The 15,756-nt window shown below is 40.6% G+C and overlaps 1 protein-coding gene across 1 annotated transcript; it reads right to left on the bottom strand.

Moving 5' to 3' along the window:
- Window positions 1-1,241: 1,241 nt before the first annotated feature.
- On the bottom strand, window positions 1,242-3,636 carry admb (adrenomedullin b). The gene is made up of 4 exons (XM_028431479.1): window positions 3,503-3,636; window positions 3,166-3,284; window positions 2,583-2,717; window positions 1,242-2,490 (listed from the first exon to the last, which is right to left on the bottom strand). Exons 2-4 carry the CDS (start codon window positions 3,270-3,272, stop codon window positions 2,238-2,240), a joined length of 495 nt encoding a protein of 164 aa, XP_028287280.1. The 5' UTR covers window positions 3,273-3,284; window positions 3,503-3,636; the 3' UTR covers window positions 1,242-2,237.
- Between the last annotated feature and the right edge of the window lie 12,120 nt (window positions 3,637-15,756).

Raw genomic sequence — 15,756 nt, 5'->3', positions numbered from 1 at the left:
AGTCAACGTATATTCATTTCTTTACCATAACAGTGCAGTGGTTTAAATATATTCATTAAGCAGAAGTCAAGCTGACTCTGGGAGACTGCAAAGATGGTTAATGGCACAAGCCGGTCACACTGATCTTCATAAAACTTGTGGGTCATGTCACACAAAGTTTACACATTTTTATTTGTAGTCAGCGTTAACACCACTGGTCATGCTTTGTAGGGTTTCATAAACACCCTTTACTTGGTAAAGCTATCTTTAGTAGAAAGGGAACAGAAGAAAGGGAACAAGAGAAAATGCTAACCATCACTGAGTGCTTATTATTCATGTATAAACTTCCTCTCCTTTGCAGACCGGGGTTGATGTGCTCCCAGAGTAGTTCAGGCAGGCCTACAACGCCCCCATCTGGACAGAAAAGGAACATTTTCAGTGACTAAACAGCAGGGTCAGGATTTAGTTTCTAGATTGTGATTATTTCTTTACATAACTTACTATGTGATTGATTGTGAAACTAAAATTGTACAGAAGAGTCTTGGTTTAAATGATTGCTTTGACATAGAGTGATGATGGAAAAATGTCAGTCTAATGCTGTGTGTTGCTTCACATATTTTTTTTTATAAAGGCTCCAAAACATACACATGCATAAAGATTTACTGTTTGAATTCATGTGCAGATTTCAAAGTGAACGAGCACCACATAAATCTTCACTGTGGTTATGCAGCCGTTTAATATTAGGTGTAAACAAAATTTCACACCTAGTTGTAATTATGAGCCAAACTAAATAATAAGACACTGTAAAGTTTGATGTTACTGACAGCTTTTACAGCAGCTCCCAATATGCTGCTTTTGTCAGGCGCTTATCTGGATTAACCTCGAGTTAGGTGAACTACCAAAGGGCCTCTTATAATACAGTTTATGAGGACTATACTATTATGGTTGTAAAATATTCATAATTCATAACAAAACTGTTAAGAATTAGTCATTTAATTTACTTATTGATGTTTTATTGACAGTTTATTAATTGGTTTATATATTCAGGACGATGTGACGAACTTACTGGGAGGAGGTTCACATTTTCAGGGCTGAGTCAGGATTTAATTGTCTTTAAACTGCAAACGCCACCAAAAAAGTGAGGAGGCACATGTTATCCAGTATTTACCCAAATTTCCCTGAGGGACCTTCCCAAAGGGAATAATAAAGTATATTCTATTCTATTTTATCTGCGTCAGTATATAAGAAATGTATTTGTAAAAACAAAAAAAAGACGTAATGGCTAGCAGAATAGGATAAAAAGACAGAAATCAGGTTAAGTAATACAGTTTCAAGTAATTTTAGCTGCATTAGGGTTTATTACATTCAAATATAGAATCAGATAAATGTCAGAATTGAGGCTATAAACATGAAACATTAAAATAAACAATACAAATAAACAACATAAAGTTAAGTGCTTTGATTTTGAAATGTCTTGGTGGACAGCTAGATGGCAGCACAACACTTCACAGGAAAAACAGACCCCAACAAATCTCTAATATCCAATAATGTATAATAAACACAGTATTGTTAGTGTATGTGTGATGTACATTAAGAATACAGGACAAAAATATCATTATTTTCACAATTCAGATACATCGAATACTTCATTGAAGTTAAAAATAAAACATATATGTTTAATATGCATTTTGATGTAAAGACTAAAGTTATACTGTTTAAATATAAGCGCCTTAAATATAAGAGCTGTGTGTGTGTACATGTAACAAGCAGTTCATTATATTCAGTTCACTTGTGCATTTGGCAGTCTGGATGTCCGGTAATGCCAGTTTGCTTAAGGAGAGGGGGTGAGAGAGAGAGAGAGGAAGGGAAAAAAAAAAAACCCTAGCTCCGCTGCTGAATTGGTTCCTCCTCTGTTCACGGAGATTTTGAGAAGATCCTTCAGAAATTGTGTTCTGTCTCAGCTGCCAAGCTCAGTTTGGAGGCTGAAGAAGACGCGGACATTCTTGTCAAGTCCCACAGGTCTTGAATTTTTAAAAAACAGAATCACGCACTGGAATCTGCACCTCAGCACTCGCACACAAACTAAATTAGAGTCTTTTATCCAGAGTGGCCTGAGCTTCCTCTAATGTGCCGTACAGATGCAGCAGCTGTATTTTCACTGTGTTTATCAAGCAGTGTAACACTTCTGGGGGGGGGGGGGGCTCATCTTCATCTGGTGGGACCAAATAAAGACTCTCTTTTGGATTTCCATGCCCGTCTTAGGCCTCTGTGCTTTTGTGTTTGTCGATGTCTTCAGTGTTGCATCTTTGTTTCCCAGTCTGGGGTGTCGTCTCAGGATCTGAGTGGCGGCGGCGGCGTCCGTAGCCGCCTGAGCCCATCTTTTTCTCAGGTGCACAGACCCCTGTCTGACCTCGTTTGATCTGATGCAGTCGGTCAGCCAGATCGTGGGTTAAACATGTGACAAGGGCACAGCCAGATGTTGACCTTTTGGGTCTCACATTTGGTCCAAAGCTGAACAAAAAGATTAAAAAATGTAGGATTTATATACATTTAATAATGTATTAGATAATGATGATGAGGGCAAAGATCAGCATTTTTGTTACCTTAATGGAGGTGAGACACTTGTTGCAGGACTGCCCTGCTCTGGTCCAACTTGGATGCCTGATGACGGCTCATTAGGTGCCACTAAGTTGTTGTGCAGATCTCTCTTCGTGTGGCTTTGCAGCCATTCTCTATACCTGGGACAAAGCACATATATGTTACAATACAGGGGAGTCACGTATGATATAGGGATGCACAATAAGACCCACATGCATCTGCAGATAATGGCTTTAAGATGAAATATTAACATTGACTCAAAGTCGCACCGATGGGCCGAGGTCGGCACGCAGGAGAAGGTCCGTCATCATGTCAGTAGGCATGAGAGGCACAGACACGTTTGGGGTGTATATGTTGATATTTGCAGTTCATTTACCAATTCACCATTACAAAGTTCACCCTTAACTAGAAAACAATTGGCAATAGGCCAGAATAATTTAGGGAAAACCATCAATAACAAGATGTAATGCTTTATTTCTCCATTAGGTCTTAAGAGTTCAGCATCTACTTAATTTAGATGGAAATGTAACACTGACTGTGGCTTTGAGCAGTGTTAGAGCAGATTTGGACACAGTGTTCTTCTCTCACCTCTTCCTCAGGCTGGTGTCGGGCTCTGCTGGAGCACCTTCTACCAGTGGCAGCACCGTGGTAAAAACCCAGCAGCAGCAGATGACAGTGTGCAGGGATAATCTCATTTTGGCTGGGAGCTGTCAGTGGTACAGACACAGAAACGATGTTGACGGTTGGCTTTGTTGTCTCCTAGGACTCATTTGACCAAGACTACACTGAACACTGGCAGCTGAACAGCTTTTGTAGCTTCTCAAGAGACATTGTAGGATACATTAATTATCTAAGAAGTGTCCACATGTCAGAATACACAGCATCAGTTGAAAAATTGATTAAAATTCTGGACAAAGTCACTTACCTTTGGGTCTAGCTTGGCATAGGATGTACAGAATCTATGGTTCACGTCCACGTGTGTTGTTTACAGTTCAGCCAAATTACTATTATTATTTTTTTTAAGACTGTAAGAACTTATACAATGAGTTGAAGTCTGAAGTTGACACTGCTAACATGAGAGGCTTTATAGTGGGAGGGAGGGAGCTGTACCTGAATGCCAGACCCAGTGGGAGGGACTGTGGGACAGTGCATGTCAACCCCATCCACCCCACATGAAGGCAGCTAAACCAGAGACATGCAGATAGTGTCTATCATCAAGTCAGCAATCCACAAAATGGCTCGACTAATACTTAGTTTGTGTACATTTTATTCTTATTTATTACACCCTCCTCTTCTCTGAAGAACTTTTGCAAATTGCCCCAAACCTGTTTTCCCCCCTCTCTTTAACAACTCTTTATTTTTGGCTGTGCAAAGGGAAGACTTATGTGTGTGCAAGTCAATTTACATATTCTTATTTTTGCCTCTTCAGTTTATTCAGTGGTCATGCGTGCTGTAAGGCAGTTAATTTGAGTTTAAATGCTGCTGATGGTTAAGGAAATGAATCTAAATATTCCGTCTGAGTTAGCTATCTGTGAGTTTAAATAGCTTTGTTCAAAGAAGCAATGGGTTGTTGTTATGGCAACTGCATGCTCTGCAAAATTGTAAGAAAGCAGAATGTGCTTTTTAAACTGAATTTCTTCACAGAATGCCTGGAAGTGTGTAAGTGTTTAAACAGGACCTGTTTAAACACTTACACACTTCCAGGCATTCTGTGAAGAAATTCAGTTTAAAAAGCACATTCTGCTTTCTTACAATTTTGCAGAGCATGCAGTTGCATGCAGTTGCAACAGGACCTGTTTAAACACTTACACACTTCCAGGCATTCTGCGTTTAAGACGAACATTCGGCTTTCTTGAAGTTTCTTTCTTAAAATGTGTAAGTGTTTAAACACTTCCAGGCATTCTATGTGGGGTTTTGTATAAAGATTAACTATTGACTTCATTAGCTGATCACAAAAATGTAAGACCTAAAGTGTAGGGCTGTCTACAGCATGTTTAAATTGAGCTGACAGATTAGTCCCCAACAAGGAAAAACAGCAAATTCTTATGTTTGCTATTTGCTAAAAGTACTTAAATTATTCTATAATCAGCTATCAATGATGAAATGTGTTACCAGTTCATTTAATTTAACAACCAACTTCAAAATAACCCCACATATTTTGGCAAAAATGCCTGAAATTCCACCCATAACCCCACAACTGTGTATTTATCTGTGATTATAATAATATGTTAAGCTGTTAAATGTACCCAATCCAATCAAAATGCATAGTTATGGCTCCCCCAAACTCAGATGTCTCAGATTTTGTTAACAGCTTTAATGACCCCCGTCAGTAGAGGACTGGTCAGAGGCGTGAATGCATGACTGTAGGAATGAAGAACTGGACTCGGAGAGGAAGAGCGTGCGTGGTCGGTGGAGTAAAATGAAAACGTCTGTCGTATTAAGTGGTGCTCCGTCAGTTGACCTTATAAGACACGCTAAAAATGCTTTATTATGTGTTACGGGCTGATACACTTTAGGATGCAGAGTGTCTTCATGAAAAGTGATTTCAAATTTATGAAGTATAATAAAGTCAGCCTTGTGCCATGTAGAATTTTTTTTATTTCTAATGAATTGCAGAACAGCTGGAATCACAGTTTTCATCCCTGAGTGATGTAATACTTATGTACGTATGAATATACGTCTATATCTCTATGTAATGCTACTTTTATGACGTGATCAATAGACCTTTAACAAAGAGTAATTTTAGAGCAAGAGTAATTTTAGATTTTCACTTTATTTATATGTAACTACGTTTAAAAAAATAAATAAATCTGTTTTTTAAAAACCTAGGTCACTAAAGACTAATGATAATAATAAATGCCAGATGCATAAAAAAGTTGAATCAGTACCAGACTTATGTATGTAGTGTCGACTTTTTCTGCATCGTCACTGTGCAGTTGACCTTGTACCTTTACAAAATAATTACGGACGCAGCGTAAACATTAGAAGCATGAAGGACGTTCGGAGGGAATTCAAACGGAAGAAAGTTTCGAAACTTGAAAGCCTCATGAGCGCTGCCATGAGGCCAATGTGAGCCCGAGGGCAAAGCTAGCACCTAGCTGCTACACAAAACCAATGACCAGACCCTGTACTTAACACACTGTGGTCTTTTGAAGAAGTGTATTAACAGATTTATGGATCCAGCTGACATAAAACTGGGGCAAATTTTAACACTCAGCATCTATTTGTGCTTCTGTCGGGTGTGCTTTAGTACGACTTAGGGCCATGTTAGATGTGTCTACAGAGGCACTGGTCATGACCTTAGGTTCCATAAGTATATACACCCAGTCGTTGTCATTGCACTACACCGTCCCAGGGCCAAAAAAAATAATTCAGTTATGTGTTTTAGCATGATCCCTTCTAGTTTTGATGGCTTGCCACTGCTGCAGAATTTCTTTTTTCCAAAACAGATTTTGCTCATTATTAACATTGACCTGAACCCCCTTCGGTTACATTGCTTAGGTATCCAAACCAGTAAGAAGTGACCTCATTTTTTTTTTTAGCTGGAAAAGTCTTAATACAACATAAAATGAGGACAATATGTTGTTTGATGATGAAGAAAGCTGTGACTGATTTACACACTCAGGGGCCACTAGAACATGCATATGAGCTCAACCTTGGCAGACATCCATCTTGAGATATTATTAGATATTCTGTGCCTATTTATAGTTTTCTCGTATCACTGTGTGTTTTTATTACTACTGAGATAGGAGGTCAGGAATTGTCGGGATTTGATTAGCTCAGCTGCTTTGGTATGTGATAGCATGCTGCTCTCGTCACGGCTCTGAAAGAGAATACTCCCTGGAAATGCACTTGTCTTGCCCAAACATTCTTCACAGTTCCTTTCCAAAGAACAGAAAGTCAGAAAGTTTTTGTGTGTTTGTGGAAAAAAACAGGTTCAAGTGGAAAATATCAATTTACCCCAGGGAAAAACAATTTTGCACGTACAACTGACAGATATGGTTTCCAGGCTCAGAGAGTCATCAGTGTTTTCAGTCTCAGTGTGTACTCATCTGACACTAATCGGTATGATCATGCAGGCAGCGTTCACCATGCCTCTATCAGCCTGGATCAGATATTTGTTTTTTTTGAGTTGGTACTAAGTCACGACACTTATCCAGTCAGGTTGTGGAGACAGGGAAACCCAGACCTCCCCCTCCCGAGCTACCACCGCCAGCTTATCTAGAGGGGATTGCGAGCTGTCCCAGGCCAGCCTCGAGATGTAATCCTTCTAACATGTTCTGGTTCTGTGCCAGGGCATCCTCCCAGATTCACACTTCACCAGGGAGGTGCCCAGGGGGCATCTGAAGCAGGTCCCATAGCACCTCAGCTGACTCCTCAACGCGGAGGAGCAGAGGGTCTACACATCTTGTACATGATCGCTTTCTTTTTGTCACTACCAGCTTGTGGCTACAGGTCAGGGTAGGAACACCCTGTGCCTTTGGCTTAGGTTTATCTTCACCACAACGGACCAAAGTCGGGCCTGCATTACTGTAGACGTCGCACCAATCTGCCTGGTCGGTTTTTCCTTTACTCGTGAACAAGGTTCTCCACTCCTCTACTTGGGGCAGCATCTTGTCCCCAACCTGGATCCGCAGACTCCTAATGGAGACCACAAACAAAGGAACATGGAGTGCCTCGCTGGCCGACTTAGGGGGGCCTTAGGGGTCGAGTGCAATGCATTGAGCCACTACTGTATATTTAACAGGGGCAAACAAGCAATCAGAGTTCGTTTCTAGTATAAAAATGATTCAACAACCAACCATGAGGCATGTAGCATTTGTTAATATCATCTCAGTGCTCATTTCTAGTTAATTCTTATCACTGTTTTTGTGTTTATGAGCTAGGTGGCTTAGCTTGTAACTGTTGCCCTTAGTATGTTGCTGTTGTGGCACAGTGGAGGGCATGATTCTCTGTACCTCTTTCTCAACCCTTAGTGCAATGCTGAGAAATACAAATACCAGGAAATGTAGAAAACAGAGAAATGGTTTAATCATTTTGTGTTGTAGCAGAAAATAGCTTTTGCGACCACATGGAGCGTTCAGTCACGTTTTCTAAATATTCAGTTACTGTAGTACAAAAGCAGATGATTCATATGCAGTATATCACTATGTTAAATTTACTTTTTGATCTGACACGTTTGTGTTTTATGGCCGACACATCTGGTGATATTGGGGTCTCTCTTGTCTTTCACTGTTATGTTGAAAGTGCAAACATGTCAGGGATCAGTTTGGAGAGTCCTAAAATTCCAGTGGGTGGGGTGCAGGATGGAAAGTGGATTTCGAAAGCCAGAAACCTCAGCACCTGGCAGAGTAATCGCTCATATTGGTCAACAAAGCTGTCAACCACTCACAGATATATCGTTCATCTTGTTCGGCTGCCAAAAAATATCTTACGTTGTAGGTTTCTAAGTGTTAATAGTGTAATGGAAACCTGCCGCGATATTGCGTTGTCATGAGGGTGTGGTGTTTTCGCTGAGTTTGCGTGAGTCAAACGAACAAACGATGACAGGGAAAGCATGCTTATGCAACGAATTGGCTTTAAAGCTTTAATTATGTGAAAATTGTCTCGACATTTTATTCAAGGAAAGTCAAGGGCATTTGTTTTCCATTAACACCATTCTTCACATTGAGTTTCATAGATTCACACCTTCTAGCTTCCCAGTACAACGGGGACTGACCAACGGTCTGATAACATTTTTACAATGTAGAATACAGCGGTTAGAGCTAGAAGTATTGTGATGCATTTAAATCGTAGAATTTCTCAGCCGGTCTTGAACCATCTGTCAGCCACCATCCACCAGAAGGTAATAACTAATTAGATCAAGCAGGTAGCACTTTGCAATTAGCACTTAACATCAACATCATACCCAAAACTTCAGTTCCCCCTGCAGCCTCTAGAGGGAAGTAAATCCACATAGGCCTTACCTTTCCAACTTTACATCTGAAATTACAGCCTTGTACTAAAACACTTTTGGTTACTGTAGATAATTTTCTGCTAAATTAATTATATCAAGGCTTGAACATATGTTATAATGAAGGGTGTGACTGATTTGAATGGCATGATACGGAAGCGCTGAACTGCCACAGTAGAAAAAAAAAATGTATCACTATCTCGTTATAACGTCAAATGCTATCACGTTATAACGACATATTATCTCGTTATAACGTCAAACTGTATCTCCTTATAACGTGATAAGACGCTATCTCGTTATAACGAGATACATTTTATTGCTGTAATAAAAAATGAACTGTTTATAAGTAGCCTAACCTAACCGGTTTGCTGCTCACATCGGAAAATGACACATTTACAAGATTTAATTAAGTTCTATTTCATGCTTGGATTAAGCCATGGGGAGATTCTGTCCTTACTGCGCACAGTGGACGATACTGTGATCAGTATGCGGACACTCAGAAGGTTTTTAAAATGCATGGGACTGTTCAGAAGAAAGAATGAGACCGACCCTCTGGAGGTAGCTTCATTTCTCATCGATCAGCTGGAAGGACACAGAAGGCTTGATGGGTACTGCATCACCTTCGCCTTCCTTCTCGTTATAACGAGATAATATCACGTTATAACGAGATACGGTTTGACATTATAACGAGATACGGTTTGACGTTATAACGAGATAATATGTCGTTATAACGTGATAGCATTTGACGTTATAACGAGATAGTGATTAAATTTTTTTTTCTACTGTGGCAGTTCAGCGCTTCCGTAGCATGGTGCTCAGACCTACAGCTTTCCAGGAAAATGTTACATGAGTTCGATATTTCAGTCCCTGAAAATGAAACGTGTCCATATTTCTTCACCTGCGTCTCTATGTGTTCATTGGGTCAGGGACACGTCCCGATGGTCGTCCCGATGGTCGTCCCGATGGTCGTCTCAATGGTCGCCCCGATGGTTGTCGAAAAGAGTTTTTCGTACTGCTTCCAGCAGCAATGGAAAACAAAACAACTTGTGGTGTTAGGGGGACTAGAACCTTGAATTCCTAAATGAAAGTCTGCCACATTTCATGTACTCCCAACTGCCTGGGATGAGTTTCAGACAATACAGCCATATGTACATTAGCATAAATATAACCATGTTGTATCAGATGGATGTATTACCGTAATTACCAGATGTGGTGTTTGTGTGAAGATGTGTTGTCATGAGAATGCCCCTCACTTCAATTCTGTCTGGGTTAACCAGGAGGTAAGCAGGTTCAAGAAACGACCTATTGGTGATGCTGCAAAAACACGTATGTGTCAGTGTATCGTCTTCACACCTGCCCATTTATCTCACATCCAGCACAGTGCTGACTTACTGTCTAATACGTCCCAGATGTTGACATGCACGATTGTTATGATCAGTGTTATTAACTTCATCTGTGAGTGGTCATAATGTGTGTTTTCTGGTCATTGTCTGTTTATCCTTTTTATTTTTGCACTAAGGCAACAAGCGGAGCAAACCTAGATCACATGTCCAATATGTTCTGGGCCTTCATTCCATGTTATCTTCTGCAGTTCCAGCAGATAAATGTCCCTCAAGTGGCCCATAAATGTGTTTCGAAAATAGCATGTTTACTATAGTTGTTTCTCTGAAGTTAATAGTGTAATTGTTAGAGATGTTTCCTGCTCCATCACATTCTACTATCATGAGTCATCAGTTGTCACGGCAGCGCCGCATGCCGAACCGCCCACAGTCTTCACTCGAGGAAGCCTTCGCACTGAATCAGAAGTATAAATCTGGCGAGTATTGGCCATCACTCATCTGGGCTTCACCGCTGAGGGATTCTGACCCTTAGAAATATGACCAGAGCTGGCACCGAGGCCAGCTAAGTGATTGTATAACACTTCATTAGAACTGCAGGGTTTATCACTGTCACATTGTCCTCATTAGGAATTTATAGTTGAAGGCACTTTTCATTGCGAGATGGTTAGTTGTGGAATTCATTTTTACTTTGGTGGTTCTGATGGTTTTTCAGCCCTTTTCAGGCATAAATTTAAAACAGTGCTGGCTGCATTACTGTAATTTTTTATGTCAATTACATAAAGGTTTCTAAATGTGTCCTAACACAGTCTGAGGAATTTTTTTTGTTTTTTTTTTGGGGGGGGGGGGGGGGGTTGTACTTTATAAAGTCATTGCAGTGAATAGTTATTGCACAGGTTTATTTCATTGTTGAAGCCTGGACTAATATATAATATATAATAATAATTATTATTATATAATCTATAATTAGATTAGTTTTGGGTTTGGTCTGTGTCTATGAGGTCTGGGATTATATCTTCCAATCGTTTAGCTAATATCGATGCAAATAATTGCAAATAACCTATAATCAATATTTAAAACAGATCTAGGTCTATAGGAACTACAGTTTGTCTTGTCTCTACCCTGCTTGGGGATTATTGAAATTACCGCTTGTCTCCATGACATATAGGGAACTCCCCCCTTTAGCACATAATTGAAACTTCCTTTTAGCATCAGTATTATTATTTCCCTAAACTTTTTATACCTTTCAGATGGGTAGCCACCAGCACCTGGCATTTTATTTGATTTCAGTCTTGATATAGCTTTATTTATTTCTTCGTCTGTTATCTCTCGAGTTATTATTTTGTTCTGTTCCGTTCCTATAGATGGTAGGTCTATGCTGGTCAGGAATTCGGACACATCTCTTATACCAGCTGCTTCAGGCTGTGCTTCAGGCTGCGCATATAAATTAGCACAAAATGTCTCCAATGATTTTTGTATTCCTCCAATTTATCCCTGTCTCCACAGGGACAACTGATGGAGCCGCTGCAGTGACCCTGATCTCAAACAGAACAGTAAACAGAACCAAAGGCATAAGTGAGGGAGATATTTCTATTTTTGAAATATTTATATTGATGTTTGTAGTGGCAAAAAGCTAAGGAAGAGCCCCCGTTGCATTCTGGGTGTTGAGCTTTTACTGCTTTTTTGGCCTTTTTTTTGTTCTTTCTACTCTATAGACACTCTAGGACCTCCTCTTCCGCGACAAAGTATCACTGTCATTTTTGTTTAATTACTTACATTTATAGGTGATAGCTGTGGTTCAGTAGAAGGTTCTGTTTTATTTTCATAGGAAACTGGTCACAACATTTTCTGTTTTTTTAAGCAGCTGGGTCATGACATAAACAGTTTTTTATTTACTTAATTTTTTAATTTTGGTTTCTTAGCTTCACACTTAAAGCACCACAAACCGAGTGCTAGAGAACACAAATCAATCTGGCTAAATGGTTACATAACACCAGGCCGCTGGAAAAATATGAATATTTAATTTTAGGGTGAACTGTTCCATTAACCTTCTGCTGTTGTAGACTTCATATCACGTTAGTACTCTTCTTCTAATTTTCAGGTTAACTTTTTTCCTTATCTGAAAAGAACATGATGTATAGAGCCTGAGGGGCCTGTGTCTTTACTGTAGGAGGTTGACAGCTAAGATCCCTCCTCTGTCATGTTTTCTTTCTGTGCCTCTAGAACAAAGCAGTTTGAGGAGGAAGACAAAGGGTGTGTCCTGTAGGGAGAGGATGATGATGATGATGATGATGATGATACAGGAGCCTGCAGGTATAAGTCCGAGCTGAGAGCTCCTGGGCCTCTCTCTGAGTTAAAAGCAGTTCTGCTGACTCGCTCGCTGGATTCATTCATTCCGGCTGCTCTCGGGTATTTTTAGCCTGATTGCATTACTCTGTGCAATTAAGTCGGATGCTGGTAAACAATGCTTTGGTGGGAGGCCAACAAAAAACTTGGCTTAGTCACAAGTCAGACAGTTTTCCTCAGAACAAGGAATAACTTCATGTGCTGGCAGGAGTGCAGAGCAGTCCATGGGGGGTTGGTTTTTTTATTTTTTTCTCCACAGAAACACTTGTGTTTTATATTTGCGCCTTGCCACACATTCTTTTGTGTTCATGTGGGAGGAAGAGGATGAGACGCTCAGACTTTTAAAGTCTTTCTGTCTTGTCACGTAAAGCATTCCTCTGCTAAATGAATATGCGTTTGTGTAAATGCATGCGCTTAACGTTAGGCTGACGATGTGTGTGCTTTTACATGTATCCACGGTAACCTCTGACCGGCGATGGTTAAAAATACAGACGGAGTGGCTAAAAGTGGCACACGGCATTGTCAGAAGTTATTTATATCTGGAATGAACAATTGAGAAAGATGGGTTTGATTTCCCCACTGCGGCCTCGGGCTTGGCCTTCCTGTGGGTGCAGAGTCAACCTCATTCAGATGCGCTGATTGGAGCCAGATCCTTTGTCCCAAATTCTGTCTCCTTGCACCCTTGAACCTCTTGAAATCTCTATAAAAATAATAATAAAAAAAAACCTTCGCATTACACAAATCCAGCTCTGATATGATGTTGTGAAATGTCAGGAGGGCGATGCAGAGAAACACGTGCGGGTCGACATGCAGGTGAAGTGAGGTTGGAGGTGAAATTCCGGCGGGTGAAGGAGAGGCAGGCAGTCTTTACAGTAACAGCGGTTGTAGTTGTTGTGAAGCGGAATGCTGCTGTTAATTCCTCGTTCTCTGGACCCACTTTGTCATTTTTATGAGGCGGAGGAGGACATCTGTTTGCATCGTTGACCCTTACAGGAATCCTCCGGGGACCTTTTAATCTTCCGTGGAGATCTATAATGTGAAGATGCAGTGATATTTTTGTCTACTCTCTCACCAGATGCTTCCCTGAACTCTTAATACTGCTATATTACACCCCTGGGCTCCATGAATTGTCATATGCGATACTGCAAAGGACGGTAAATGTTCTGCAGGCGTTTTATTTTACCGTCCTGCGAGCACCCCTCTGCTCCTCAAACCTCCACAGACCCCCCGAGGCGTCCACAGACCCCCATTCGCTGTAAATACAGAATTCCAAAAACTTTCGATCCCTATATATTTTAAATTCCTCAGACATCTTCAGTATCTCAGATGCTCCAGGGGGCACTGAGACCCGTTAAACAACTTGACCCCCTCTGCTGCCCCTCACACACACACACACACACACACACATTTACACCCCCTGCGATGGATTCCAGATCTGGAATTTAATGCATTTCTGTTTCGCATCACCTCCTAGGAATGCGCCACGCGTGCCACAACCCTCATAACCTCAGGCCGATGATTGTGAGGATGTTTAAAAGACAGAGCGATGATGGGATACAGACGCTGCTGGGGGTTATGGAGGGTTGTGAAGAGAGCTGAGAGTGATGGGAGGAGGCGGCGGCCAAAGAAGGGGGGGGGGTAAACAGAGAGCATCCGGCACAGTACTTGACGTTAATGACAGACCATCTTGTTGCATAAAGCAATGTTAGTGCAGCTGTGGTATGTGCAGAGCGCATCTGGAGCGCAGATTTTTTGGGGAACGCAGTTTTGTGTGTGTTTGTTTGGTCTGTCCCATCCCACTCAAATTAACGACTGTTGCACGATACAGAGAGGGGATGGAGTGAATTAACTTAGTTGGGGATCTTACGAGGGGGGTGCTGACCTAAAAGTGGAGATTTTACAAGGTAGTCTGTTTTGCATGATGTTTTTTTTAAGTCTAGGAGTGTCAGTCATTGAAAGAAGCCTCACTGACCCGCACGTTAAGGAGCAAACATTGCGTGACGATAAGATCTTAATCATTTGGAGCCTCTAGTTAATCCTCAGTGCGAGTCCAGAGAGGCGTACCTGCTCAGTCTGTCAGTTATTGACAATCCAAGCTGTTCATTTTCCAATCATGGTTTATCAACAGATTCATCAATCAGCTGTGAGATTTTATAGAGGAGTAATTTTTACAACATGTAGCCCGGCCATGAATGACGGCAACATTGTTTTACTCCCCGATCGCACTCAGCAGAGAAAAACAATGTGTTTACAATTGTTGAAGATTTATGCAGACTTTAGGGTTTGGGGTATACACACTTCTGTGAATAGTGTAATCTACAGATAACAGAAGTGGCCCGTGTGTGTGTGTGTGGTGGATAAATCTGTACTGCTGTCATATTTACTACACTAAAACTGCAGTGTGTTAGCATTAGTGCATCCTAATCCAGGTGAGAAATTCAAATGTAGACGTTTTCATGCTATATGTCATAGAAAGGGTTATTTGTTTTCATGTTTGTTTATGGAGGGTGCTGTAATGTCTAAAGGTACAGTTTCATTGAGTTAGGTCAAAGGTTTGTACTCATTTATGAAGAATGAATTTGTTTTTTCATTCAAAATGTTTGGAAAAATATAAGTTAGGCAAACTAATTTCAGGCATTTAGTTTACCTCCTAAGAGGTGTTGAAATTAAATATTTAAATGAACTTTCAGCAAAAAAACTATTATTATAAATCATTCTGTAAATCTTAAATTAGCTTCATTGGTTTTACAGTGCAGATTTTTTTTTTTTGTATCGTAGATGAATCAAAGTTCAAGGTGTGATGTTGTGTTGGTTTGTGGTGACTTTGTCCCAGTTGTGTCCACACGGTCTGCTCATGCAGTGTGGGACCGGATATGTATGTGAGTTAATTATTGATTGGGTGTTTTCCAGATAACGCTCGGTATGTGACGTCACTTCTTTCATTTCCTGTGCTCGAGTCCTAATACTGCCCGTCATACCTTTAGTGTAGAGTAGGTCACACACACGGTGGCGGTCAGTGTCTCTGCCATTAATCATTTACTGTAGTGATCACTGTAAATTCAAAAAGCGTGGACGCTCATTTTATGATTGTCTGCTCTGAGGGAGCAGCATTCCTGTCGTCATCATCATCATCATCATCACCCCATCTGGGGGAGGATGACCATAGTGTGGCTGAAAAAAACACTTTTTTCAACTCAGACTGTAGATTTATTGTAGTCGTGTAAAGTGAGATTTTTAAATGTAAAATTTAGAAATTTGAACTCTGGGATTAGCAGATTGCCAAAAGCAGTAGAATTCCCCCTGCGGGATCAATAAAGTATGTGTATCTATTAGCCACCTAGTGAAAAGTGAAGCGAGGTTGGACGTTTGACTCGTGTCTTCACTTGTGTTTTTGTTGTTCCTTCGCTGGGCTAAAACTGAGACTTTACTAAATTACAAAATGAGGATGACGAATTTAATTACTCATCATCTGAGTTACACAATTGCACGCATCGGAGTCTTATCTGTGCATGCATCGGAGACTTTTATTTTGGAAAAATGGAA

The sequence above is a fragment of the Parambassis ranga genome, chromosome 19 (genome assembly GCF_900634625.1).
Source record: "Parambassis ranga chromosome 19, fParRan2.1, whole genome shotgun sequence".
Lineage (NCBI taxonomy): Eukaryota > Metazoa > Chordata > Actinopteri > Ambassidae > Parambassis > Parambassis ranga.
This window is presented reverse-complemented; position numbering and strand designations above follow the sequence as displayed.